Raw genomic sequence first — 26,823 nt, forward strand, 5'->3', positions numbered from 1 at the left:
CACATGGCCGAGGTCTGTAGTGTGTACTTGGCTTCTTCTAATCCTTTTTTTTTTCTTGTCTTTGTTGCCTTTCGCCCACATGAACTCAAATTTTTCCCTTCTTTTTATGAACGCTGTCCTTCCATTTTATCGAGCTCTACTTTTTTTTTTTTTGCACTCCCACCACCCTCATGTCACAACAAGCAAACCAGACTTGAGTACAATAATACGCCACATCCCTCCGCAGTCTTAAATCCACAATGCATGCGCGCGCTCATCTTATATCTTCTAATGTCGCTTTGCTGCAGCAGTGGGAGTCTTTCAGCTCACCGCTTGGCATTTTAACTTTATTCCGTGCCTTATTGCCGTAATAATGGAAACCAGCAAGCGGAGCGGCAGTGGGCACGCAAACACATTTTTTATCGTTACAAGTCTCGCTTGCACTCAGTCAACGAGGGTTGATGGAGGAAAATGAAGTCAATGTATTTGGGTGCACATATTTTACGCAAGGCGGTAATAAAACGGAGGTGCCCGGCGTCAATTCATTTTTGGTTACGGTTGAAGTGAATGGATGGAGGGTTTAACAAATAACAAACACGATGCTTTTTTTGGGGGGGACACAAATCCCCTGTCAGCAACCCTCAGCAGCGTTTGGCCTTCAGATAAGATCTCCTGCCCTCTTTCAGCGATCTCTTGCTCTCTCATCCCTCATCCCCTTAAAGGAGCACGAGAGCATGGAGTGGAAATAACTGAGCCAGTAAAGACCAGGGCCAGAATCCATCCACTCCCCGCGCTTGGGAAAGTTACTCATGAAACGAGCTGGTAAGCAACGCCGCGTTGGGGAGGAGGGGGCCGTTGATATAACGAATGCTACGGATGGCGGACCGTGTGGCGGAGGGTATGATGGAGGAGACAAATGAGACGGATGATTGGGAAAGGCCAGAAGTTGAAAGGGGGAACATTACCACACCTTTTTCTTCAACTTGGGCGAAGGAAAGGACATGGACCAAATAACGATAAACCATTGTAAGGATCAAGGATTTCTTCTACGGTATTTTGCCACTACAGAGCAACACAAAATCCTTACAATCAGATCGTGAGATGGAGGGCCCTATTTTCGTAAACGGGAGCGTAAAAAAAAGCTGCAAACGCCCGAGGCTATCTACGCTAGACAACATAAATACAAAGAAACGTCTTGAGTCAAGTCTGCACAAGTACAGCAAGAAGATGCAATAGTGCAAATGAAGGAGATCGCGATCGTTTTGAAATGTTCATGAGCTCGAGCATGTCAATTGTTTAAAATGAAAGAAAACCTTGAGCAAAATCAGCAATGAGAAGTTTGTGGCACCCTGGCGAACACACCCCTATTGCATTGACTGAGCTAAAGCTTCGAGCTAATGTCAAAGTACGGAGGCCCTCTCGACACACGTAACAGAAACATGAGGTGGGCATTCATCACTCACAAACCAACAAGCAACAGTGGGCTACTCGCAAGAAGAACGCCAACGTGACATTTGCCTATTGAACAATTTATGAGATGCCGCTGATGTGACTGTGAAGGTAAGCAATAATCTCTTCTGTTCCCGGGGCTGCAACTGGGGCCTCTACGGATTGCTTCAATAAAAGCCAGCATTCGACAATGAAAAAAGCAGGGTAACGTATGATCCTTTTTTTGCATTATAATGCGGTGAATTCTTCTTCATCACAAAGCCGCCGCATGGTCACGATCAGCAAGGCTCCAACCCAAGTCGGAATGGCAACAACGCCTTGATGAACGTGACGGATCAAACTCCGTGAGGCAATGAAGAGAAAACAAGAGAGGTAAGGAAAGGGCACGGGCCTAGAGGAAAGACGCCTGAAAGATTAGAGACAACCCCACCCCGTGCCCCCGGCCTTCTTGTACAGGAGTGATGATGTCATCAAGGGATCTCCCTCCTGAAAAACGAGGAGAAAAGAAACAGAGCCACGCAGGGGAAGATTTTGAGACACAGAGAGGGGGGGGGGGGGGGGGGAAAGAGAGGCAGAGACTCGGGAATTAGAGGGGAGGGGAAAAGTTGGACACCCACTCTCGCCGTGACTTTTCCTCCTCTTCCCTTTCTCCGTGGAGGACGCCTCAAGACAAAAGAAAAGTCGCTTCAAGGATCCAAGCAAACACTGGATTACTTTGGATTTACATCCGATCTTGATATGCAAACGTTTCTTGTCGGATTCATGTCATAACAAGTTTGTGGATTTAATCCCAAATTCAAGGTATGTCTTCAATGAGCTGTTAATTGCCTGACACGATGTGCAACCACGGCGGTCTTGTGGGAATTTGGACTCATTTTGTTTTTTTGAAGCAACAAGTCTTTCAGCAAGCTTTCGGCAAAGTGCGAGGGAAGAAGGTCAAAGTAAAGGGGAAAGAAAACGTTCACATCAACTTGGCTTTTGTCTTTTTCAGGGGGCGGGGGGAGGGGGCGGGGAGGGCTGACTCAGCTGTGTAACTAATACGGACTAACCGCACTCATTGCACAGTTCCAGATGCAATAGCTCCACATAATAGCGGGATACACGAAAAAATCGTTTTTGCACTCTTGCAACAATTTGGGGAATCGCCTTTTGACGGTGTCGACTGTCCAGCTACTGCGTCAAGTGACGTGTGTGGCAGCTTTACTGCTGCTCTTTCACCAAAGCCAAATTTGATGGAGCCAAGATTCATGTGGCTCAGCCTTGCAATCAGGTCACGCGAGCGTGGAAAAAGAAGCGCGCGCGCCGCGGCATCGTAGCTCACGCTTGCCCGTGAACAAGGAGTCATGTCAGGATTCAATCTACTTGGTTTGCGGGGATACCAAAGTCACATCTGTTTCTGAATTAGTCAGCCCCCGTCCGCGTTTGCTGGTTTTTTACATGAATGCCTGCGCTGACCCTCTCCTCCCCGCGCACGCACATACACACCTCGGAAACATGACGCGTTTGTAATCAAGTTACAAATGACTTACACGAGCTTTGGGCAAATGTGGAAAGTGCTTCAGTAGCTTCTATATGAGGCTTGCAGCAAAGTCTATGAGCCCCGTGGACTGTTTATTCGGGTCAGTAGTGCATATATCATGAGGTATCAGTCGAGAAACACTCGACCCAGCAATGCATTTTATGGACTCCGGGCCAACCAGCTTATGTCATGAGATGTTTTGATTTTTCTTTTTCTCCCCTTTCTCATAGTGTAAGCGTCTTGAAAGCGTCCATGTCTCTGGTAACTTGAGACAGTGTGGAGTAGACTCCCTCTGAGGATTGCCTGCGATTAACTGTCCTGCCTTTTTTTTTTTCCTCTTTCCTCTTCCTCTGCAACTTCACCGGCCTGTTTCTCATTACCGACTACTCAAGCTCTTGGACACTGGCCAGAACGTAAGACTCATGAAAACTTGCCTCAGCCTATCCTGTGCACAGCACACTTTGGGATATTGCCTCAGCGAGTTTCTATTGCTCCCAGTTATTGCTTAGGCCGAGGATCTATCATAGCTCGATGGTATCTTTGCATTCAAAGTCCAGTGCATTCAAATAGGAAGCGCGCAACTTGGCCTGCTAGCATTCAGCCCGGCATTATTTGTCAGAGCCTCAAATGAGTACTTTCAAAGAATGACTTTTCAAGAAAAAATAAAGCCATAAAGTCCAATCCTTCTGCGGGGCCATGCAAAGACCTGTGCTACATCTTAAAAGGTGTAGCACAGGCTTTGTTTAATTGTGAAGCGCGTCGAGTTATCTTGTGTATGAACTACACAAATACACAATAAAGCTGCTTTGCCTGACGCGATCCTTGAGTTTTATGATCGTCACTCCTGTCGTAAACGAGGACAATGACGAATTGCGTTTCTAAGATTTACAAAGCACTGAGCGCACTTACCTCACCATGTGTGGGAGTGGAAATGATTAGAGAATTGGAAGGAGACAATTGGCCTTAGGTCAAAAGAAAGATGTCACTGGTAGGTTTATTATTGGTCAATAAGCTTCCTACGACTTCTGGATTTGGCCTCCAAATAGGCACTTTTTTGTTCTACTCTCCCTCCATTGGCTTGTCTTGCAGTGACCTAAACATTTGTTTGCTTTCTTTCTGTGCTTGGGGACCGACGACGTGTCGGCCAAGTCCCAACTTTATCTCCTCTGGCCAGCTCTGTGGCTACGCTACGGCAGTCAAAGAAAAAAATTTGATTTGCAACACATCACAGGAGGCTTACAAAATTCATGGGGATTATGGCCAGAAAACGATAGCAACAAGCTACTTTATATGCACTAGTTTCCATTCTCTGGAACGTGATGCATGATGTATTGTGTGAATTTGCTGATTATAATGTTGATGTGGTATCTGGCCACCTATAAAAGCGGCAGGTGCAGAGTGCTCAAACAGCCATCCGAGGCTTTGATTAACCTTCTGCCCATTGGAGCCGCAGGGGGGACTATAGTTTCATGATGTTTTATTTTACACCCCCCCCCCACACACACACAAATGGTTTTGAACAAGGATGGATTATGGCTTTATACGCTCGTTGGATTGATCGAATGCTACGGTGGGAATGCTAAATGCTATTGCGTTGTGTCCTCGTGGGTGGGGGACGCACGGGGGTGGAGGTCATCGCCCCAGGAAGGCAGGACAAGTGTGTCGACAGGAGGCAGTTTGCTCACTCGCCTGCCTTGAGGACGCCGTGTAAACACTGCCTACGTGTAAACACTGCGACCCTCTGAGCCTCTCTCGCCAGCTGAGGGCAAATGTGGGTCGGTCGGCGAGGAGTTCATGAGAGCCAGCGTGGCTGCGTGGCGTGTTTATGTGAGTGCATTGTCATGTTTAACTCAGGAAAAAAGGAAAGGGACTGCAGATGCTGACAATAAACGGTTTTGTAGAAATCGTATGATTGGATGTGGCATTGTTGAGTCACAAGCAAGCACCCGCTTCAACTCTTTCATGCCTCTTCCAGGTTTTTTTTCTTTTACTGTGAGGTTTGTGAAACAGGACCGTCAGGTGCATATCATAATTGGTTTCCTCCTCAACCTTGTTGTGGCTCAACAGACGCACGTTTATGTCATATTTGCATGCATGTGTGTGTTTTTTATGTTGCTTGCGCCCAGCGAAAGGCCAACCAGATGGATGGGAGAATGACGATGATCAGATTTGATTGACTTGCACTCCTTCATGAGCGAGATTGTGGCAAATTCATATGCCTCTATAAAAATCTTTAAAAAAAAACCACATCATAGTACATCATCAACAGGTTGACTGCGAACTGCTCAAAAATAAACACCTGCGTCAATTTGAGATGGGCTGCGGCATAAGTTTGCCACTGGAAACACAGCCGAAGGGTGAGCAGGCCGAACACCGGGAGGAGTTTGACATTTTATGCCCATTCGTCCTTCAGGTGGTGGCTGAGGTGAGGCGAGGTGTACGAAAGCATGTGGCTTCTTGCTTCCTGCCTGACTCTGCTGGCCATCGGCCTCGGCTCATGTGCAACACTTCCATCAGAGCAAGGTGAGGCTCCCATTCGTTTCCGGGCTTTAAAGAATGCAAATATCTACTCGGCAAGGTCACGAAAATCATTCTGGAGCCACGGACATTGAAATGAATGAAGCCATGAGACGCCGGTGCATTACAGTAAGGGGCTTTCACAGATACGAGAAACCCAAGAAGTTGCGCCTTGCTCGAGGTCACGCTAGCATTGCTCAAGATTTAAACTGATACGGTCGAACCTCCTTTCGACGTATCCCGTTGATTCCATCCATTTTCATCCCTATAACGTTCACATTTCCAAGTCCCGATTTGACGTCATTGACTTTCCATTTGCCGATTTTGCTGACAACGAACACCTTGGGAACCTCAACTTCATGATAGCGACCAGATTTTTCCCACAAAAAGGCCTTCGCTACGACGAGCCGATGCGGCTCAATGCTTGCTGTTATACGAGGCGTGATTATGGCTTACTTTGTTTCAACTGCTGGCCCTCAGTGGCGGGGTGGTCAGCGTGTGGTTGAAATGCGCGGTCACTTTTCTCTTCGGGAGCCAGCAATCATTCCAGCAGGCGTGCTGATTGACTGACGTTTTTTTTTTCTTTCCTCCGTACAATAAACGTCGCAATCGCTTTAGTTCCATAAGAAGCTTCGAGGAGCCGCTCATCACCGGCGAGTCAAGAAGAGACCGCGCCAGCTTGCGCGTCCCTTGAGTCTTTCTGCCGCGGCGCTTTGAGAGAAAGCAAGCCACGTCGCAAGCGGAGCCCGAACCTTTCGCGCCAGGCAGCGAGGCGAAAAACATGCTCGCAACTGTTGATTCAGCCAAATCTCAATTTGCCGGTAATTTGCTGACATGACATCTGGGGAGCGGCTGAATTAAAACTGGCGTTGAGGAATCGTGCTGCAGAAGCGCGGCATATTGGCCTCGGAGACCGGTCCTCTCGGGCAAATCTAATTGCTTTGTTAAGGTGATATGTTTTTTTTCTTTTTTGTTCACCGCAGAGTCCCTGCGATCGAAAGTTATGTTGGAATCATCTCTTTTGTCGGCGACTGCGCTGCAATGCTTTCTTTTGCGCTGCCGTGAGCGCCGAGCGATGCATTACCGGTCCAGATATCAAACGACAGTCTTCGTCACGATCGTCACAAAATGCTGCATTTACTCTTGCGGGCTGGTTTTGGGGGCTTTTATGGTCATGTCCTTCAAGAGCTGCTCCGCATGGCGACTTTCGGAGTTGTGAAAAGTGAAAAGCTGGCTTGTTTGGATTCAGGATATTTGAAGAATGTTTCATTTCCGCGCAAGGGAGGGTGACGGTTGGCTTGGCGGCATTTTTCGGATCATTATCGGTCTTGCTATCGGTTGTCTCCGCATTCGGCTGAATATGAGCTGGGGCCACTTTTGCGATTCGTTCCTGTGCTCAAGTAACATCTGCGTCATCAATAAATATTTGTAATACAGTTATCTTCCGGCAGTCACTCGTGCCCAAGTCGGACGGGAGAACGATCCATTGAATGCGTCACCATAATCTTCTCCACCTATCATTTTGGTGCGTGGTAATCATGGTTTTAAATGTCCGCAGAAAAGAATAGCTTGAAAGGAAATGACGCCAAATCTAATGTGGCCTTTCCAGTCTCTAGCGTGACCGCTGACCGGTACTTTGAGGTAAAATGTCGGTATTTTAGTCATGAACGCACCTCTGGATTGCAGATGTCGTTCGAAATCTTGCGATCGGTTGATTCCTCCGCAAACCTCCTGAGCTTTCGTGTATTGTTGAACGCACCCGGAAGGAATTTTATTTTGCGCCATATGAATCCCTTCGACACCTCGTTTCTGTTCCGATTGAATTGTGTCGAAGCTTCTTCACAGCACAAGTTCACACCAATAGCCAGTGATCCGGTCTGCCACTCGCCTTCACGCAAATAGCAACTACAGTGTGACTATAATCATCTTCTGCGTCGCAAAATGTTGTCTAGCTCAAGCATACAAATATCATCACTTTTGAAATATGCCCTTCGCTGTGTGAACTGAGAGTATACGTCCCCACAAATCACTGTCTTGCAGTGTATTTAAGAAAGTATACGTCCCCACAAATCACTGTCTTGCAGTGTATTCAAGAACTACCGATACGGAGTGCACAAATAACTCTCTTCTCAATTTGTCAGTTTGTTTCTCACAAAGTCAGGTTTGCCATTTCCAATCTCGACCCCCGTCCCTGTATCTATGCAGACAAATGCAGACCATCCGCTCCACGTGTCACATCGCAGTTTACAAAGCTCTCAAGGCTAAATGTTTGTCTGCCCTAATAACAGCCGTATCATAAAATTAGGCCAGGGGCCCAAACGGGGGGGATTAGCCATCCAAGAGTGCGGTTTTATGTCTTTTCACTCATCTGTGCTGCAGTTTTGTCTCTGGGAAAACAACCAGGAATGTTCACTCATTTGCCTCGAAGCAGAAGCACCTTAGATCCTCCCGCCATTTCTATTACCTTCTTAGTCTGTGGTTTCCTCTCCCTTTTTTGAGCCCAATCTACACAACGGAGTCATTGTATGAAATCAACGACATCGCGCGTCGCCCTGCGCATGCCTCGGGTGACTTTAATTGCCCGGCATACTGCAAAGCTCTGAGAGAGAAACATTTTTGGCTGATCAGCAATCCCGTCCAATTATCTGTGAAAGCCACACTGTAAAGCACGCTCGATACCTCCGTCTCCCCGCCTTATTAATAACCACACCGTGTGAGCGGACTTTTGACCTCCTCTCCCTAATGAACACCTACTTACCAAGTGTATTATCTAAGGGAAGCTCACAGATCCTAATGGGTTGCAGCGACCCTTGCCACATGTAGAAGAAAGAAAGAAGACAAGACCACTTTTACGCTTTCGGCGGTGTTACAAAATGTGTGTTTGAGTTTAGCTTTTTGACAGGTGTTCTTGTAATCCGGGTGCTTGCATTGTTTTCCTAAAAAGAAAGAAAAAATTGCTCGGAGCGCTCATTTCATTAAAACTCTCTTGTTTTGACAAATGTGTGAACAGCTCGAAAATCTGCAAAAAATACAATTTTTAAAAATGGAGCAGTGGATTCATTTCACAAAAACAGTCAAACGAAAAATCAAGTCTCATGCCGAGTCAAAAGCCAAAGAATAAAACTGAGTTTCAAGACGAGACGTGACAACATTGAAAGGCAGGACAAAAGGAGAACAAGGTGAATGGCAAAGACATCCATCCATCCACCCATTTTCTAATCTGATTTCTCCTCACAAGGGTCGCGGGTATCGCAGCTGTATTCGGCTGGGCGCACCCTGAAAGGGTTGCCAGCTAATCGCAGGGCAAACATACACAAACAACCATCCGCACTCAGACCTCGGGACAATTTAGAGGGTTCCTTTAATCTGCCATGCATGTTTTTAGAATGTGGGAGGAAACTGGAGTACCCGGAGAAAACCCACGCAGCCATGGGGAGAACATGGGCTCTCTACAGCCGACATGGCTTTCATCTTGACTCTGGGATGGGTCGGGGGGAAGAAGCCGGTGATGAAAACCAAAAGAATAAGAAAAAGACCAAGCGGCAAAGAGCTTTTTTTCTTGACATAAAAAAATCCCAGCAAGGAGAGATACGGAATGAAGACATAGGCTCCGTGTTTACGTGTCTTTTTCTTTTTTTTTTTGACAGGCAGTTTTTGAAAGGCTGCAAGAGATTTCAGTTGGCGCTGACTTTGCAGAAGCCAATATCAGTGGAGGGCCAAGTTAAAAAGACAGTGTTTTGATTTTCTTTTCCCTCCCTCTGCTTACAATCCATCCTTACGTGACAGGTGTTGTCCACACCTCGATTTGTGCAAGTCGACCACAACGGCGACAACACAACACGCGCCGCATACAGACGAGCCGCAACGTGCGCATGCTTTGTCTCACGGCTTGGCGCAGAGTCGAGCAGATGCTGCGGGGCATCAAGATGAATAGGTGATGACTTATTCGATTTTCCAGCGGGCCTCTCTGAACTTAAATTACTCTCTCAAACGTAATTATGCTCTCATTTCGGTCGTAATTTTAGCTCCTGACAGGACTGACATGAGGCATGATGTGCTTGAAAGCAGCCATGGCCTGCATTCGCTACTACGTCCCCAACTCTCATTTGCATTCAATTCCATTAAAATGGAAGAACAGGAAAGCAAATGCAAATGCAAAAAGAAAAAAAAAAGCATTTATTCTTCACAGGCCCTAATAAAGGGGGTTTATTTCTTCTTCTTTTGTTTATAGGTCTCTCAATAATAAGCCCCGGTCTCTTACGTTTGATTTAGCATCCCTTGGATTCAGTTCAATTAATGACTGAACGGCAATTTGTTAGCAGCTTTAACTACAGCAAGTTTGGACTCCATTTTTAATTTGGATTTCTTTTGATGGAAACGTTGCTTTTTGAGGTGAATTTCCCCCATCATGAGATTGTTGAAGAATGACAAAAGAGAATTTCTCCCCTCCAGCAAAATGAAAGTGGGCCTGGTATAATGCCTTGCTCAGTCCTCTGCCCCAAAAAGATCAATGACGTTGATTCACTCTAACAGCCCTGTTTTTCCACACATCTCACATAACCTCCCACCCCAGCCCCTTTTTAGTCTGTCAAGCACCATCAGTTATCTTCTACACCGCCCCCCCCCCAGCCCCATTTTGACAAGGTGCGAACATGTCCATCAAGTGCAGTGCGAGTCAACTTGTCTGATGGAGCCACGTTCGTCTCAGCACAGCTTTGACCTCGTTTCATCTAGCTCAGCGTGTTCCGCTCTCTTTCGGACTTCATTTTGGATCAATTTTCTTTGTACGTCTCGAGTGCGCAGTCAACAACCAGCACTGTTGCGATGCGTCATGTTCCCATCTCGTCAACCGACAAAGGTATGAATCGCCGCCGGCCTACTATTTGTCTCCCCAGATGCTCCGTGCCCGGCTTTACAAGTGGAAGAATGGAAGTTTCCACATTCGCCTCGGGATAACATCACAGGTGACGTCAGGTCTCTTTTGACTTTCTTTCCTCTTGTTATGGTGAGGATGTCGACCAAGATCAATGCCATTCGCAGGCTATGATTTGGTGAGGCGGTTCTCCCTCCTCAAGAATCAAGATGTCAAGAAGATCCGCAACCCTCGCGGGCCCGTCATCCTCCGCTTGGGCAAGACTCCTCTCATCCGTCCCACCGAGTAAGTTGAACGAACGTGCATCTCCTTGCGCTCGCTCAGCTCACAACCGAGGGAGATTTACACGGCAAGCCATCGTGTTTTTTTGGCAGCTGTGATGCATGTGTTTTATTCCACGCCATTACCGACCGAAATGACCGACAGTCAACTCGGAAGCTCGTGGAAGCTTCTTCCAACGTGACCCGTGGCTATCGTGTGCAATGCGGAGACTTGGAATGCCATACCTCCACAAGCCTGATTGCATTTACAGATAGACCACTTCCTCTCCCCCGCCACTGGGGACGCCGCATTGTAAAAAAGAGAAAAACGCAAGAAAAAAAAAACATGCGAAATTGACGGTTCGATGAGTATTTGCATGACCTTTGCTTTCATTCTCTGGCGTCCCTGCATCATGCATCAATCTCTGAGCGTTTCTCCGACAGCTCTGTCAACAATAAAGCATGTTTACGAACCTTGACAGGAGTAGTTTCTCATCTCGCTCTGCTCACTCAAAGGCCAAATAAAACCTTGCTATTTTTGGGGCGTTTTGTCCGTAAAGTGATTCACATACTGTATCCTTCAATATGTTAGCGGAGCTGCTTATCGTATACGCAGTGGCAGTTTACTGCTTTTGGTCATACAAAATGTCGCGGTTCATCCGTATCCTATCGCGCTTGGCCTCATTATGGTTCTGCTGGAGCCGACTGCAGTTGATGGGAGGCGAGAGACGAGGGAACACCCTGGAATGGTCATCCTAGTGTAACATTTCATATATTTTGTCAGTTTTGCCCTGAAGAATGCTGCGTTTTGACAAAAAATATAAAGACTGGATTTACTTATTTTTAAGCGACCCTCATGAACTCATTCAGTGCAAAGGGTGTCCCACCCCCCCCCCTCCCCCAAGAATCCAGGCATTCAATCCTAGACTTTCATGTGTTTTTTCACGTGGTGGTGTAAAGAAGTGTCTTTCTGGCCTGGACTGACTGATTCCAATCTAAGCGCATTTCAAACCAACCCTAAGGCTTTTTCTCAGGCTTTCACTCCATGAAAGTGGTCGCAATGCTTTTGTGCTAATGTGATCATTCCGGCTCAATGTGGGCAAAGCATATAAAAACGTGGTGTGCTGTCATTCAAGCGGCTTTTTAATTTATCCGCAACGAGACTGAGATGCGTGTGGGTCGAGTGATTGGAGACTAATGGTTTGCTTTGTATTAGAGGCTAATCGACTCACAAATGAGTGACAGCCAAATGAAGCCACTTGTTTCTTGGCGGTTTCATTTGTCTGTTGCCAGCAAAATGGCCACCACTCAGCAAAGTAGGATTTGATTGCTGTTTCTTTTTTTTTTTTTTATGTCGGTGGAGGGGATCAAAAGAGGGCAAAGCCATTTTCTGATATTGCGGCACGCAACCCAGATTGCGATCAAAGAATCTCACGTCTTTTGGTCCTGCAATATACAGTCCAAAGCACATTTCAGAATAGGGAAAAAAAAAGCCTCGAGGCTAAAAATCCAAAGAAATCTAAAACATTATCACCTGCCTTGCATGACGATTTGCTCGTGCATTAAATGTGTTCGTGAGGCCGATTGCAGCATCCGTCTGCAGGATGAACTGCAGTATACATTTTTGCGACAGGGTCTCAACCACAAAAGTAAACGACACATGACATACCGTCTCTCTTCTGTATTCAAAAAAAGGCCTCAACCTCAGCCACTTTTCCTTTCACCAAGGGCGGGAGTGGAACGGGAAGGAATTATTTGCTAGGCCCTCTCCGCCGATCACATTCAAAGTGATCTATGAAAATGAAATTCCTTATCGCTTTGCGCTTTTGCCATGTGTTTGCGACAAGCGTTACGATGGCATTTGTGAAATGGATGTGGCTCCGAACCCCCCCCCCCCCCCCACACACACAAAAACATTATGAGCATATCTTACATTGTAGATATCATATCGTACTTATTTTTTTTTTTTTGGCCCTATTGAAACAAACTCCTCGCTGCCGTTCCGCCAGCACCCTCACCCATCCACGCGCTACCAGTTTCCAGAGCTTTTTACAAAACGCTTCGTTCTTTCAAGCTCCCCATTTTCTCCTTCTCGCCTTTCCGTTCTACATCCTTCGCCTCCTCCTCCAGTCATAAATCACTTCATGAGGTGGGAAAGCAGCTGCCAGCGTCGGCCATTCACTGCGCACGTGGGCAAAGGAAGCATCACGGAATACTTCAAAGTATTTGCCATCTCACTGAGCCTCCGTTTCACCGGGGATGTTCGTGAACCCTTCATCCCTCAGTGCACTTTCATTCATAATTGTCTGGGTGAATTTGTGTGTTGAGATGCCCTTGACCGAACAGCAGAGCTGCAGCTTGCTGGGCCGTATCTGCGAGGAAAATGAATGCCAAAGGGTTACTGACTCATCGTGCGCTTTGCATTGTAATGCAGGCGCTATCTTCAAAAGGTGGTGGGGAAGTAAACAGGAATCACAAAGCCACCGTAAGCTCACAACTCTGTGTCATTTCTCCCTCCGACACATCAGAGGAAATTTCTATGCGCCAATCCTTTAAATTGGCAACAACAACAAAAAAATGATCACACCCGGATGAAAATACGTTGAAACTTACTGTTTTCGATTTAAAAAAAAAAACATTTTCATCAATAAATTTAGACCTTCTGCAGGACACACATTGCTTCAAAACAACTGCCCCACTGCCGGAATAAAGGTTTAAATGCGGCCAGTCTCGCATCGCAAATTATTGCTGTGAGGGAGTGCGTTTTGTCAAAGGACTTCTTCCCTGAAGAGTAAATATAGCCGCACTGAAAATGAATCTGTGCCAATTTCTTTCATTTCGCCCGTCATGAAGCATTCTTGATTTTTCTGTGTTTCTAGTGAGGTGTTTCCTGATGGCCTTCCTGAGGAGTTCACTCTCATATTCACCTTGACATTAAAGAAGGCTGCCCTGAGGGACACCACCTACCTCCTCCAGATATCTGATGAGCAGGGATACCCTCAGGTTTTGTTTTTCTATCTGAGAATACAATCTTTGTAGTCACCTTTCACTAGGCAGCCCTACCTCCAGATTCTCCTGTCCCTCCACCTTGCTTCAGCTGTCTGTTCTCTCTTTCTTCTAAGCATCCTTTCCCTTTCAGGATCATGACTTCCGATCCAGCCACCTTTCTTCACTATTTTTTGGCTGCAAACAATCGATTGCATCGTCACTTTCGAAAACCTTGACAATTTTTCCCGGTTTCATTCCAGGCGCCTTAACCCACCCTAATCCTCCTTCGAATCGTCTCTCTTGACTTCTTTGCCGTGCTGATCCAATTCAACGATGTTCCGTATTACGGTGTCGCCCTTCGTTGTTATTCACGCGCGCGGGAGTGTTGCATGACGAAACGCGGGGATTCCTTGGGGTACCTATCATCACTAGCAGCCAGATTTAAATACTCAATATGCATGATGAATGGAGGCCGGGTTCCCTCATTAGAAATGATTTATTGGCTCCACTGCTCGTGTGCGTAATTAATGTCTTCCTTTTTTAAATCCTCCCTGCGTGCCACCTGTACATATTACTCTTTGTTGACACCCATCCATGTCGCTTTCACATGAAGTAGCCTTAAGTCTTTTTGTTTGTTTGTTTGTTTTTTTAATGTATTTTTCTAAATTCCGAATTCTGTGCGTTGATGCCCACACGTCCCGTTCTGATGCCATCTGTGCCCCCCATTTGCAGCTCTCGGTAGACCTCAACGGCCAAGACGGCACCCTGTCGCTGAGAGCGAGACGGGCGGACGTCCCGGACGACCTGGTGAGCTGCTTATTCGCCAACGAGGCTGTGGAAACTCTGCTGGACTTGGGCTGGCACAAGGTGGCCCTGAGCGTGCGGCGGGATTCCGTCTCGCTCCTCGTGGACTGCAACCCCATGGAGACACAGCCCCTGGAGCCCCGTGGCAAAATGTCCACTGATGGGCATACGCTGCTGGCCATTCGAGCTACGGACGCTGGGCCTGTACAGGTAAGCTCGTATTGGAGTGCGGTGTGTGACTGCCATGCTTTAATAGCTTTTTATTTTTTATTCTTGGGATACCTTTTGATTAAGCTCGGGCTTCGGCGCGAGTCGTTAAACGGCGATGGTTTTACAAGCTTCTGAAACGTCCGTCATAAAGATATACGGTGATCTTGAACTTTATTCTCGGATTGGGCATTTCATTTTCATGATTGTGTTTTCTTTTGACAAACTGCTTTGGATAATTTCAGAGCATGTTCTGCATTGCCACGGTCCGAGAAGTCTTTTGCTCGCATATCCGCCCATTTGAAGACCCTCCACTGAGAGAACATTGTTTGTACTCCAATCACTTTGTTCCTAAGAGTCTTTCTCTCTCTTTGCACGTCTGCGTATTCATATTGGAGTGTGTGTTTTCTGGACCCTATCCGATGTTCCCGGGTGAGGCGAGCTTGTTCAGTCATGATTAAAAAGCAGCAGACTACCGGGGAGAATGAGTGCGCCGTGAGCCGGGCCTATTAACGGTGAATAGATCCAGTGGTCCCGGCATTTATATTAGTTTAAAGATCAATTAACTTCATTAGTCCGAAAGCATATTTGGTTAACGCGGGAAATGGGTATTCATACACACCGCCGCACAAAAACCTCCTGACAAAGCGCTTTGCTAACGCTTCATATAAACGAGCGCTTAATTGGCTCTCAGCTTTGTTTACCGCCTCATTGACGCGTACGTTGTTTATCTTCCTCCCTCTGTCTCTCTCAGATGGACATTCAACAGGTGGCGCTCTATTGCGACCCATCCCTAGCCGACCAGGAGACCTGCTGTGAAATACCAGGAGCTCAAGTAAGATTTGTCACCTTTTCGTGCATCAGATATCAATCACCCTACAGTTATTGTCCTTCCCGACAAGACAAGTGGGGGACCTGCTCAAAACACCTTGACATTTTCTCACCTTATATCATGACTTAACTTGATATTGTCACACATGTGTACCAAAAGTCTTGTCTCGAGATTGGTTCCAGGTGCACTAAAATAATTACGTCGAGAGAAATAACATGGCATGGCTGCACATGAGCCTGGCAACATTTGATTGAAGGAGTTTGGGCTACTTTCAACACAAAATGATGGGACTTCAAGGACCTTAATGGGGGTTCTGCGCGCGTCACGTTTTCGGCTTGTGTTCAATATTTTCTTACGCGGTTACAGTGCCCACCGGATGCCTCCAAGAGTCGACGAGCCGCAGAGAATGACTTGGAAAACACTTTTAGCCAGGTAACAAATAATGCTTTGAATGGCTTGCACATATACTTCACCACTGGCTTTTGTCGCTTGAAACGATTCTCAGAAAGTCTGATTGGATTTAAATTGCAAGTGGCAAATGTTCAGTCCCCGCATGTCAAAATAGCGCAAGAAGTGCCTTTTGTCACCTGAAGGGGAATTTTATACATGCCAATTGCTAGTACGTTTATTCATTAGTTTCCTGACCCTTGGGAAAAAAATGTAGCATTGCTGCTTTGAACTGTGTTGTATCGTAGAACTTTGTTGCCACCATTGGAATATTTTTTTTCTGTTATTACAACTACATTCAGGACTCAAATTTGAAAATCAAGATTTATTCCCTTTCCGGTCCTGGCATTTCCATTGACTTGAACTTTGAACTTTCCACACTGACAACACAAGGCCGCCATCTCGTTTCTGCGACTAACCTCTTATTGTCTACTTCACGAAGGAAATCTTCTCATCCAAAGACCTGTCACAGAAAGTAAGTCTGGTTGTTATTCAAAAGCATTGAATTTCCATGTTTGTTGGGGCCAAAACTGTACTTCCTGTACTGTAGTTTTCAAAATTGAGGTATATGGAGGACATGCATTTGCATTTGTTTGTTGATGCGTGTGGTTGGGGGGTGTGGGGGGTTCCTTTGTTTCTCTCTTCCTCCCTCACACACTTTTTGACTTCCTCAATGTAGTTTATTTGGGCTGGGGCCCTGCCACTAAGGGAGAAAGTCCTCGCGCAAACACAAAAGCGAACCCATCAGGACAAATTGAAAATGCAAGTGTGTTTCAGGTCAAAAATGCGCATTAATGGAACACTCGAAATCGTCCCTCGACGTGATTTTGAGCGCAAATGTTTTTTTTCGTCTATGTGTGGCCTGTGACTGGCGATCGGTTCAGGGTGTATCCCGAAGACGGCTGCGATCGGCTCCAGCATGCTCGCGACCCTCGTGAGGAGAATTGAATCAGACAATGGATGAATAGATGGATGGATGGAAAGCTAAGGGTTGTTTTGGCTTCTGTCGAGCCGCCTTATCCTCGAGCTACGCCTGAAAACAATTTCCATCACAGTGTTATTGTTCTGCAAAATTTTAATAGAATCACCGACTTCATTACGTGAAGCAAAAACGAGAGTGGAATTTGCCACAAATCAAATCTGCTTGAAAATGAGTCTAATATGGAAATAGAGACAGTTAAAGTCTTCTCCATTAAAAATTGGTGTTGTGACAGATAGAGAAAGAGAGAGAGAGAGAGAGAAACCTGATAAAGGCAAGCCCACTTCACATCGTGATACCGGTTGACGTTTAAGCTGTTCCAATTCCATAACGGCTTTTCCCTTAGGAAATAATGAATTTTGTTTCGGGTACATCATGTTGCTGTTATAAAATTTGTACGACATGTCCAGGCCACATTTTAATATTCAATTATAATATAAGCGTGAGTCAATAAAAAACACTGTCAAATTTCAAAAAAAAAAAAAAAAGGAACTAAAATAAAACTGGCCACCCTTTGAAGACGGCCAACAGAAAGGGCTCGTTTGGCAATTTGTATGACATGCAGCCAAAGTGGCATCGCTACTCCTCCTTGTAAACAGCACAGGGAAAGCCTCAAAGCTTTTAACTGCAAGGGGCCTGACTAAGTCCGCTATCGGAGACCAGAGCTTGGAAACGGTGAGTCATCTTTGGGTTTAGCTTTCAAAACATCGGACGCGGGAGGCGGGAGGCGGCAAGCGGCGTGATGGGTGTGCGCGAACTGGCCTGCATGCAGAGAGACAGTTGCGGGCATCAAGACGCTCGCTACTTTATGGCGTGCGAAAGCTCACAGACAGCAGGTGGACTCTGATGTCGTCACCTATTATGAGACAAAGACTTGAGCTCTTTTTTTTGAAAGGCGATCAAGTTTAGGGTGTGCATGTGGGGTATCGCAGAGCATCTGCTCCACTCAGTCGCGTGCTGAGGGAATCAAACATTCCTACTGATCCTCGTCTCCCGTGGTAGCTATGCGGTAATGTGTGAGTGCACGAGCACACCTCACATCATCTTTATTTTTTATTTTTTTAGCTGTAAACTGAAGCAGTGTCAGGCTGTTTATTTTTATGAAATAGTGCCACCACCTGGTAACAGCAGATACTGAAACATCCTCGTGTAAGTGTCATTGGTGAGCAGCCCCAGAGACGTTTCCTAAGTATTGTTGCAATACGTCTGGGACGCAGACATACATTCGCACTGGAGGATTCAACATGCAAATCTTTTGCATCAATATTCTTGTCCCTCAGTGATGCATGCATGCGTTTCAGATGTAGCTAATCAATCGAAGAACGCGTGACCATTTAGCTTTCGTCACTTTCCATTGGACTATGTAACCACGGTAGGTGGTATTCATGTGTGTGTGTGTGTGTTTGTTGCAGCTTATAAATCTTGCCCGAGTTTCTGGGATCAAAGGGGAAAAAGGCAACCGGGTGAGTCACACTTTGTGCGTACAAAAGAATGAATATCAGCGGAATGTTTCTAGTCTTTACATGCCTTGTGCTGTAAAAGCTACATGGAACCACAAAGAGAAAAAAAATGCTTTTAAGTTATCATTTTACAGAGCCTTTCTCTCCTAGGGTGATGACTGTTCTGCCGTTCATTCAAGTCCGGTAGGCAACTACGTCGTTTTGCTGCAACAAGCATCGGCCATTATTTGGCTGTTTGAAATCTGGCCCAAAATGGTCTCAACTGTGCGTCTCTAACCTCAGTGTGCGGCGGGGACCAAGGGAGAGAAGGGAGAGAAAGGAGTTATGGTGAGTGCCAATCCTCCACTACGGGTCACTGCATCGAAAAACGACGAACCCTTCAACCCACTTGTCTCCAAACTTTTTTTTCTATGCGATGATACGCTTCATGTGCTTGTTTCACTGGTGAGTCAAGAGTGTCCGCACCGCAAGTGTCAGTCCGGTTAGGCTTGAGTAAGATTTTACCACGTCAAAATGGTCATAGTTCAGTGTCATGCCGGTGTTTTGATCTACATTATGCATGCGTCCACTCAGGTGGTGTTTGTGTGTGCGGGTGTGTTTCTTACTGCTCGTCGTCTTGGACGGCTGACCAGTTGCGGTCGCGTTTTGCTTTGCATGAGTGGTGTGTGTGTGTGTGTGTGTGTGTGTGTGTGTGTGTGTGTGTGTGTGTGTACGATCTGCACTTTTTAATGTTTTTTTTCTAGAATCGCCTCATTGATTTGAGCCATTTCTTCCCTCCACAGGCGCCGCCTGCCAACTGGGGCGAAGCAGTTGCTTTCAAGGTGAAAGGTTTTAAGAAAGTAGGGAGGACCCGAGTTTGGTCTGACCAGCCTGCTAATTCGGGGCTCCTTAATTCCCCATTCTCGTTTTGGTGTGTTTCTCATCTTTTTAACTGCCTCTTGCCAGGAACTGAAAGGTCAGAAGGGTGACATCGGTCCACAGGGTCTCACGGGCACTCCAGGAAAGGATGTAGGTGTTGCTCTGTTTCTTCATTTGTTTTTGTTTTTTTCCTTCCTCTTGAGATTTAGAAGCTGTACGTTACTGTACAGTCGAGCTGTTTTCATTTCCATTGGCATCGGCACAAATCCTCCAAATGATGCATTAAAACTAAATGCCAGACTGAACTTGTGCTCACAAAGCACACTCGTGGACAGATATCTTCACTCCACTTGTACGGAGTTCATCTTCAACCCTAGACCGGCACCGATATCTCATCCGGCCCCATCTCCGGCCACCGCTTGAAGTCAGTCTCGTAAGGCCGCTTAGATGAGACCAGAGCAACAAAGCTTGCGCAATCAGTGCCGCCTCATTTTTACCGGCCTCTGCGTCTGGCACGCAGGCGGCTCCCCATTCAGAAAGATTTAAACCTTTTAATCTTCCCTGTTCAGAGGGGTGATCCGGCAGACGCGATGGAAAGTTTTGAGGAACAAATTACAACGCGTACGTCCGCTCCGAGATATTTCCCCGGTTCCAGCGTCAGACGCTCGCAATCAGTTGTTCACTGGGCTAAGTGGGTTTTTTGCGACAGATGGATTTGGCGGAGGAGAGATTCTTCTTAAGCCGCCATCCATCTGACGTAGGGAATATAAATGCGCTTGGTGACGTGACTCGAATTAGGCAGGCTGAATTTGGCGCACATGGTCAAGATAATGCCTCGTACACGCAACAATGTTTGACTGCTTCCAGGTTTGTTTGTTTTTTTTCGCATGTCTAGCACACGCGGGGGTCGGTGAAGTCGTTACGTCACTCAGGCTGACGTTGATGATGTCGCCGACCTGGACTGACGGCGTCACATTTCTTTCTGTCTGTCATCACTTTCCAGGGTCGAGCGGGCTCCATCTGTGTCGTTGGCCCCAAGGGACAGAAGGTCTGTGCGCATTCAATCCCGGCTACCTTTCTATCAACCCGCGTGAGTCACATCTCCACTGTCACGTCAGTATAATCCGGATCCGGGTTGACCTTTTTATAGGGTACCTCAGGATTTGTGGGTCCTGAAGGCTTGGCTGGGGAGCCGGGCTTGCCGGGACCTCCGGGACCACCTGGAGTCGGAAAACCAGGTCCAGCTGTAAGTAAAGCCGCTAAATCCACTCATCTGCAGGTGTCATTTTCCTGATACTGGAATAGATGGTAGCATTACATCGAGAAGGTGGATTGAACTGAGATTTTAAGAAAATAATCATCTTCTTCTTGAGGGTCCTCCTGGTCAGCCCGGTGGTGCAAAAGGCGACATGGTAGGGTCACACTCGTGGATATTCGGCTCCAGCTTTTTGTCCACTTTGTTTTTGACTCGATCATCCTGTGTCCTAAACAGGGTGAACCTGGACCTCAGGGTGGTGACGGATTTCCTGGAGATCCCGTGAGACACGTTTAAGAACTGCAGTAATGTGCCAAAGGTCTTAGGAGCCATTAAACGGGTTTTCCAGTCTGTAGGCCAAAGTTAACTAAGGGGAAACTGTTATTGAAATTGTGGTGCCTTGTTGTTGTTGCCCCATCTGCTTGATAGTTTTCGGTTATTGGAGGAAGATTCAGATACTTTGTACATATGCACCAACATTTTTGTGGAACCCTGCAAAGCATTTTACTAAATCCTCCGACAAGTCTGACCTTCCATATTTTGTTCCGATACCATCGAATTGGTGGCTGTGAAAAAGGTCACTAAATTAACATTCGTCGCAGCCCAAACGTTTGCACAGTCTGGCACATTTACATTCCAAAAATTGTGCATAAACTATTCACTATATGCTTGCTCAATCAACTCTTAGGGGCCAAGAGGACCAGCGGGGCACAAAGGAGAAAAAGTATGCATTCCATTGTCTCCTCATTTGCATGTCCGTGTGATTTCACTTCGCTACAATGAGGGGTTGACTTTCATTTTCAGGGAGACCCATGCGAAGTGTGCCCCGCGCTGCCCGTCGATCTGGGGAACACGGTGGCTTTGCAAGGGATGAGGGGCTCGAAAGGAGAGCCCGGATTGCCAGGAATTGGAGAGAGAGGACCGCCCGTACGTTGAACCTGCCCTTTCTGATACCCTTGACATTTTTATAGCCTCTGCTGCACTTTTCATGGCACGTGACCCCACTAACTGAGTCTTTGGAAAGCCGCCCCTGCGGCGTACGCAATGCATTTTTTTCTTGCAATTCCACAGAACGATAGTGGCCCCGGGGTGGTACCTGTCGCTGTAACTTACCCAAAGTAGTGCAGAGGCTCGAAAGAAAGCACTTTCTCATTCTGCTCATTTAGTATCTTTTCAAATGGAATCCGAAATGATAGGTGTGAGGGAATCTGCAACGATTTTCAGTATTGCAAGTACAATCTGCCACCTGCAGTCGGTTCTTGAAGATCATTAAGCTGGAGCAGCAGAGAGCGACAAATTGGGATAGGGCTGCACTCCTTGACAAATAACGCATCTGCCTTCTTTCCATATTCGCCAGGGTCTTCAAGGTGTGGCTGGAACGGGCGGACAGAAGGTATAGAGTTCCTGCTTCTTCATTTGCTACTTTGGTCTCTTTTCTAATCGCCGCGAGGGCCGCGCAAACACACTCAACATTCCGACATGCGCCGAAAGCAGACGGTAATGGGGATGCGTTTCCTTTGGGTGCTCTCGCACATGGTCCACCTGCTCGATCTCTGCCCGCGTGGGCGCCAAGCCCGCCCGAGCACTTTCCCATGCTCACACGTCCCACATCTGCCTAATTACAGTGACCCGTCTGATTCCCGAGATGCGTCTAAACACGACATCTCTCAGCGAAACACTCGATGATGAATTATGATTTTTTTTTTTCTTTTTTTTTTTTTAAGGGAGAAGCAGGATCAGATGGTGTTAAAGGGGAAAAGGTCAGTTTGACGTGTCGGTGTTGAAACAATATTTTAACACTGATTCAAATCCGTGACGTGTTTGTTCATGTTGTTCAGGGTGAGCCCTGTTCCGTGTGCCCCACCTTGAGCGAATTAGCCCCAAACCTCGGGACTCAAACTCTGCAAGTCAAAGACCAAAAAGGAGAACAAGTAGGTCTAGGCAGAGAGTTTGCTCCTCATTACTCTTGCTTGTTTCTGGAACTTTCCAGAAAAGCTAGCATGAAATGGATTGGGTCATTGTCTTCCTTTGACGATCGGTGCATTTTTGTTTTTGTTTGCATCGGTGGTTTTCCTTGCATATGTGCGCTGCGATAAATGATTAAAATGATGCATTGTTTCACTTTTTCCTCCCCCGCAGGGACACGCTGGAAATGTAGGACCACCTGGCCCAAGAGGAGAGAAGGTATGTAACAGGAATAAGAAACGGCGCTCAGACTAGGTGACCTCAATCGTAGGCTACGCTTAAAACGTCTATGCGGGCAATTCATTTATTTTTAAACGGGTATTTTAATTAACTGCAGGACCAATGTAATCACTGGGCTGTTTTGATTCTATCCTTTTTTTTAAAAGAAATTTGAGTTGCTGTTGGTGAAAAGATAGCAATGACATAAATGCATTTGACACGCTCGTCTCCGAGGTGCATCAGAGTATGAACCATGAATTACCAATTCAAAAGACACATCTCGTTTTATTAATTTGAAAAATGTTTTGGGGGATTGTGGGGGGGCTTGTCTGCAGGGTAACGCAGGGAGAAGAGGAGCTGATGGTAAACCGGTGAGTTTGGATTAAGTTCTTTGAAACAGAATGCGTGATCCTGTCAAGACGTGAAAAGATTATCGTCTCAAAAAAAAAAAAACAGGGAAAACTTGGCGCTAAAGGATCTGCCGGCAAGGATGGAGGCAAGGGTGAAAAGGTACAAAAAGGATGTGCTGCTTTAGATAAAAAATGCATTCCGATATATCCGTTAATTTAGCGCCAGTATGCAAAATTAACATCAACAAAGAATAATGGCAATTTTTCCAATGTTTCAGTCACACGCTCTCCATTCTTTTGTTCTATTTACAGGGAGAGATCGGACTGCCTGGTCTGAGTCTTCCTGGCCAGAAAGGGGAACCGGTAAGAAAAGACATAGGGACCGAGTCTTTGTGTGCATCGAATGAACCTTCTTTCACCTCTGCCCTTCTGAAGGGCGTGTGTGGCTTGTGCCAGCCGTACGAGGTTGGCAGCGGACCTGCCAGCATCAAATTACCTGAGGGAGCAAGAGGCAACCCAGGCGAACCGGGCCCTCCGGGCATCCCCGGACTTCCGGGCCTTGGAGCGGAAGGCAAACAGGTGCCGATAATAACGACTCAGCTCAAGCCAAATAGATTGCAAAAAGAAATCGGGGAGATTTCAGAATATGTCTCAGTGCGCGCTCACATGACTGTGTTACACCCACCCAGGGCCCCCCGGGTGCTGCTGGAGAGAGAGGAGATAAGGTAAGATACGGAAAGGCTGCGCTGCGTATGCTGCGATACCCACATCCACTATTTCACACAACATTAAGCAGGCCTTGTCTCAGGCGAAAAAGGAAAGTACATAAATAAACCTGCTTTTTATTTTTTCCCAAGCTTCATAAAACAGGCTTCAAATGCCTCAGTAGGTCGTTCGACCATCGTAACTGATTTGATGCGATGAAAGGATCATTTCAGAAAGTCTGACCCAAAATTATGATCAGGTCTTTCTTTTTAATTTACCTTCCAAATGCTGAATACATTTCAGCTATCGACCCAGCCAGACTGCTTTAAATTATCTGTCAATTCTGCTTCAAAACTTCGGTACCCACAGTGATACATGAGCATTTTAACCACTAATACAAAACTATGAAAAATATACACAGTAATACATACTCGATCGAGAGAGAGAGAGAGAGAGAGCAATGCACTACCGTCGTGACCGATAGAACGAAATCCTGAATACAGATGAGGTGGCTCGGGCATCTGATTAGGATGCCTCCCTAGTGAGGTGTTCCGGGCCTGTCCCATCGGCAGGAGGGCGGCCCTGGGGATGAGCCACGACACGCCGGAGAGATTATGTCTCCCGGCTGGCCTGGGAAAACATTATGAAAGAAGTGGCTGGGGAGAGGGGAGTCTGGGCTTCAGTGCTCAGTCTGTAGCGCCCACGACCCGACCCGGATAAGCGGTCGAGAATGGATGGATGGACAAACAATACTTGGATGTGCACGCGTGTGTATCTTATCAGGGTGACCAAGGTGACAAAGGGGACACGGGAGACAATGGTGCTCCTGGAGTGCCAGGACTGCCTGGAGAGCCTGGACCAGATGGACAAACGGGCCTCAAGGGAGAAAAGGTACTGAGCAATCTGGCATTAGGCTGCCACTGAAGGCATGACTTAAGTGTAACGTAGTTCAATGATTGCTGCTTGGAAGCCGATCCTCGATACTCTTGATGGACTTGCTAACGACGGGTTGTTCGTCAAGATTTCTGCGTCCAACTTTGATTTAATGTGTTTTGCCAGGGTGAAGCTTGTACCAGCTGTTCATCTCTAGGCACTGCAGTGGGTGACGGTGTGGCTGTGCCTGGGCCAAAAGGAGAGAGGGGAGAGCCCGGCCCCCCGGGAAAGGGGAAAACGGGCAAAAATGTGCGCAAAGCATGTTTGGAGTTTTGACTTGACAATAGGTGCGAATTACATCACATACCTTTGCCTTATTATTATTTTTTTAATAGGGTCAACCAGGCTTGGCAGGCATACAAGGTCCTCCTGGTCTTAAAGGCAGCAGGGTATGATTCCATTTACTGGGCTTTTGCTGCGATGGATGTAAAGGACTATGTTGCTGTGCCCTACGCAGGGAGAACCTGGACCCGCAGGAGTTGGCCAACCGGGCGCACAGGTAAGGCACAATCAGTTGCAATAAAATATGGACAAACAAACAACAAATGATTTCTTTCTTTGTATCAACTGCATCCCCCGTCAGGAGCACATGTGGGTCATATCACCCAAAACAAGAATATGTACAGAGAGAATAACAACAACAAAGAAAGCCAAAGATGACAATAACCTCCGCCCAATAGTTATAGCCAAGATATTAGCAAAAGATCAACGGTCCAATTAACATCAAGAAAGAAATACCTCATATGTCATAGGCCTCCGAAGGAAAGACTGAGGGCAAGGGTGAGCAATTATTTTTCCCCGGGGGACTGGGCCTAAAGTTTGAAATCTACTCCGGTTATCGATTCTATTTCTATGTTGAAATAAGTAAATGACATTGTTTACAAACGCCGATGAGAGTACAGTATAACACATACTGTACTCTCATCATCATTGTTAAATAGCAAGAGAAGAGTACCTCGACCAAAACAAAACTTTTAGGTGAAATTCTGCAAAACAATTGGAATTGTGCAACATTTGTACCTCTCTTTCCATAACATGAAGACCACAACGCTTTGTGATTTTAACTTTCCATGAAGATAGCACAGTGTCTTTGTATGCCAAAAATCATGCAACAACTCACAGCATTTTTCTCCCAACTGCCAAACATTGCAGAAACAATCTAAGCAAGCATGTTTCAGTGTATGGGGGTTTTTTTTTTGTTGTTCATTGAGATAAAGCGAGCCTGAGTTGAGCTTGTACAATGCATCAAAGGAGGTTGAAAGCTTGAGGTGCAGATGAAAAGTGCACATGACAGATGCTCATGAGTAAGAGGGGGGGGGGGTCTGTACCTGGATTTGTTGAGCTTCTTTTGTTGCTCCGGGCATACGAGCCCCGTAGAGTCCACCAAGCACTCTTGAACGAATTTCCTCCCCGAAAACGGTTTGGTGTTCTTCGCGATGTTGTGGGCGATCACAACGCCGGTCTTGGTTGCTGCTTCCCCGGTTGCGCGTCGCTTGGAAAAAATAGAATCCTCGTTTTTCGAACTTCGCATGCAAGTCTTCGGATATCTGCAATTTCCCAACTTCGGTCAAATGTGGGCATTTTTCTGCGTGCTTCGTCGCGTAATTCCGACCGACTCGCGTGGTGATCCTCGACGGCGATCGGCTCACCGCAAACAATTCCTCTCACCTGTACCTGGACGTAAACGACGCGCTCACAACGTAAACAGATTTCAAAGTAAATGTTGTGCCGTTTGAGTCCACGCACTATGCAAACTTGAAAGTCGGTGTTATTTGATTCTTTCCAAGCAATATTTCGCAGGCCAGAAAGTACCAAAAAGCACGCAGTATCCAAAATTTTGACAGTACTTCAGCTTTTATTTTCTTAATTTCAAGTAACTCTTCGTGTGCAAGTAAGAGCCGGTCCGCCTTCGGCCCGGGCCTGGGTTCGGGTTAGCGTTATTCCCACAGATATGAAATGATTATCATTTTTTTCCCGTGCGGTCTGTGTTTACATATTCCATGTCTGCCAGATTTAATACAATAATGCTCTAAAAATCTAAGGATGGATTCAGAAAAGACTTTGATTGCTTATTTGACCATGAACTTGGCTTAACATCGTGGAGGGAAAGCACTCTTTGACCAGCACTTTTCTCAATGTACTTCAAAGGGCATCGAAGGACCCAGAGGACTGCCGGGTATTGTTGTAAGTTTTAACTTCATTGCTTAAGTTGGACTTTTTGATT

The 26,823-nt window shown here is 46.4% G+C and overlaps 1 protein-coding gene across 3 annotated transcripts in view; it reads left to right on the forward strand.

Moving 5' to 3' along the window:
* The first annotated feature begins 2,038 nt into the window (after positions 1 to 2,038).
* Positions 2,039 to 26,823, forward strand: part of col16a1 (collagen, type XVI, alpha 1) — a 38,143-nt gene continuing 13,358 nt past the window's right edge. For 2 of the 3 annotated variants that reach the window (XM_086136274.1, XM_086136275.1), the window contains exons 1-34: positions 2,040 to 2,229; positions 5,361 to 5,470; positions 10,360 to 10,428; positions 10,505 to 10,622; positions 13,477 to 13,600; positions 14,318 to 14,599; positions 15,351 to 15,431; positions 15,795 to 15,860; positions 16,318 to 16,350; positions 18,267 to 18,317; positions 18,465 to 18,497; positions 18,597 to 18,641; positions 19,097 to 19,135; positions 19,260 to 19,322; positions 20,176 to 20,220; positions 20,323 to 20,418; positions 20,546 to 20,584; positions 20,665 to 20,709; positions 21,116 to 21,151; positions 21,232 to 21,354; positions 21,785 to 21,820; positions 22,152 to 22,187; positions 22,266 to 22,358; positions 22,567 to 22,611; positions 22,947 to 22,982; positions 23,068 to 23,121; positions 23,274 to 23,324; positions 23,397 to 23,540; positions 23,651 to 23,686; positions 24,450 to 24,557; positions 24,726 to 24,848; positions 24,935 to 24,988; positions 25,057 to 25,098; positions 26,748 to 26,783. In XM_086136274.1, coding sequence (XP_085992400.1) covers positions 5,395 to 5,470; positions 10,360 to 10,428; positions 10,505 to 10,622; positions 13,477 to 13,600; positions 14,318 to 14,599; positions 15,351 to 15,431; positions 15,795 to 15,860; positions 16,318 to 16,350; positions 18,267 to 18,317; positions 18,465 to 18,497; positions 18,597 to 18,641; positions 19,097 to 19,135; positions 19,260 to 19,322; positions 20,176 to 20,220; positions 20,323 to 20,418; positions 20,546 to 20,584; positions 20,665 to 20,709; positions 21,116 to 21,151; positions 21,232 to 21,354; positions 21,785 to 21,820; positions 22,152 to 22,187; positions 22,266 to 22,358; positions 22,567 to 22,611; positions 22,947 to 22,982; positions 23,068 to 23,121; positions 23,274 to 23,324; positions 23,397 to 23,540; positions 23,651 to 23,686; positions 24,450 to 24,557; positions 24,726 to 24,848; positions 24,935 to 24,988; positions 25,057 to 25,098; positions 26,748 to 26,783 — 2,358 coding nt within the window. In that variant the 5' untranslated portion in view covers positions 2,040 to 2,229; positions 5,361 to 5,394. Of the gene's footprint in view, positions 2,230 to 5,360; positions 5,471 to 10,359; positions 10,429 to 10,504; positions 10,623 to 13,476; positions 13,601 to 14,317; positions 14,600 to 15,350; positions 15,432 to 15,794; positions 15,861 to 16,317; positions 16,351 to 18,266; positions 18,318 to 18,464; positions 18,498 to 18,596; positions 18,642 to 19,096; positions 19,136 to 19,259; positions 19,323 to 20,175; positions 20,221 to 20,322; positions 20,419 to 20,545; positions 20,585 to 20,664; positions 20,710 to 21,115; positions 21,152 to 21,231; positions 21,355 to 21,784; positions 21,821 to 22,151; positions 22,188 to 22,265; positions 22,359 to 22,566; positions 22,612 to 22,946; positions 22,983 to 23,067; positions 23,122 to 23,273; positions 23,325 to 23,396; positions 23,541 to 23,650; positions 23,687 to 24,449; positions 24,558 to 24,725; positions 24,849 to 24,934; positions 24,989 to 25,056; positions 25,099 to 26,747; positions 26,784 to 26,823 lie in introns of all 3 variants that reach the window. The other variant, XM_086136276.1, reaches the window with a different exon arrangement.

Source organism: Hippocampus guttulatus, chromosome 18 (genome assembly GCF_054856545.1).
Source record: "Hippocampus guttulatus isolate MCC_2025c chromosome 18, RoL_Hgut_1.0, whole genome shotgun sequence".
Taxonomy (NCBI): Eukaryota; Metazoa; Chordata; class Actinopteri; order Syngnathiformes; family Syngnathidae; genus Hippocampus; species Hippocampus guttulatus.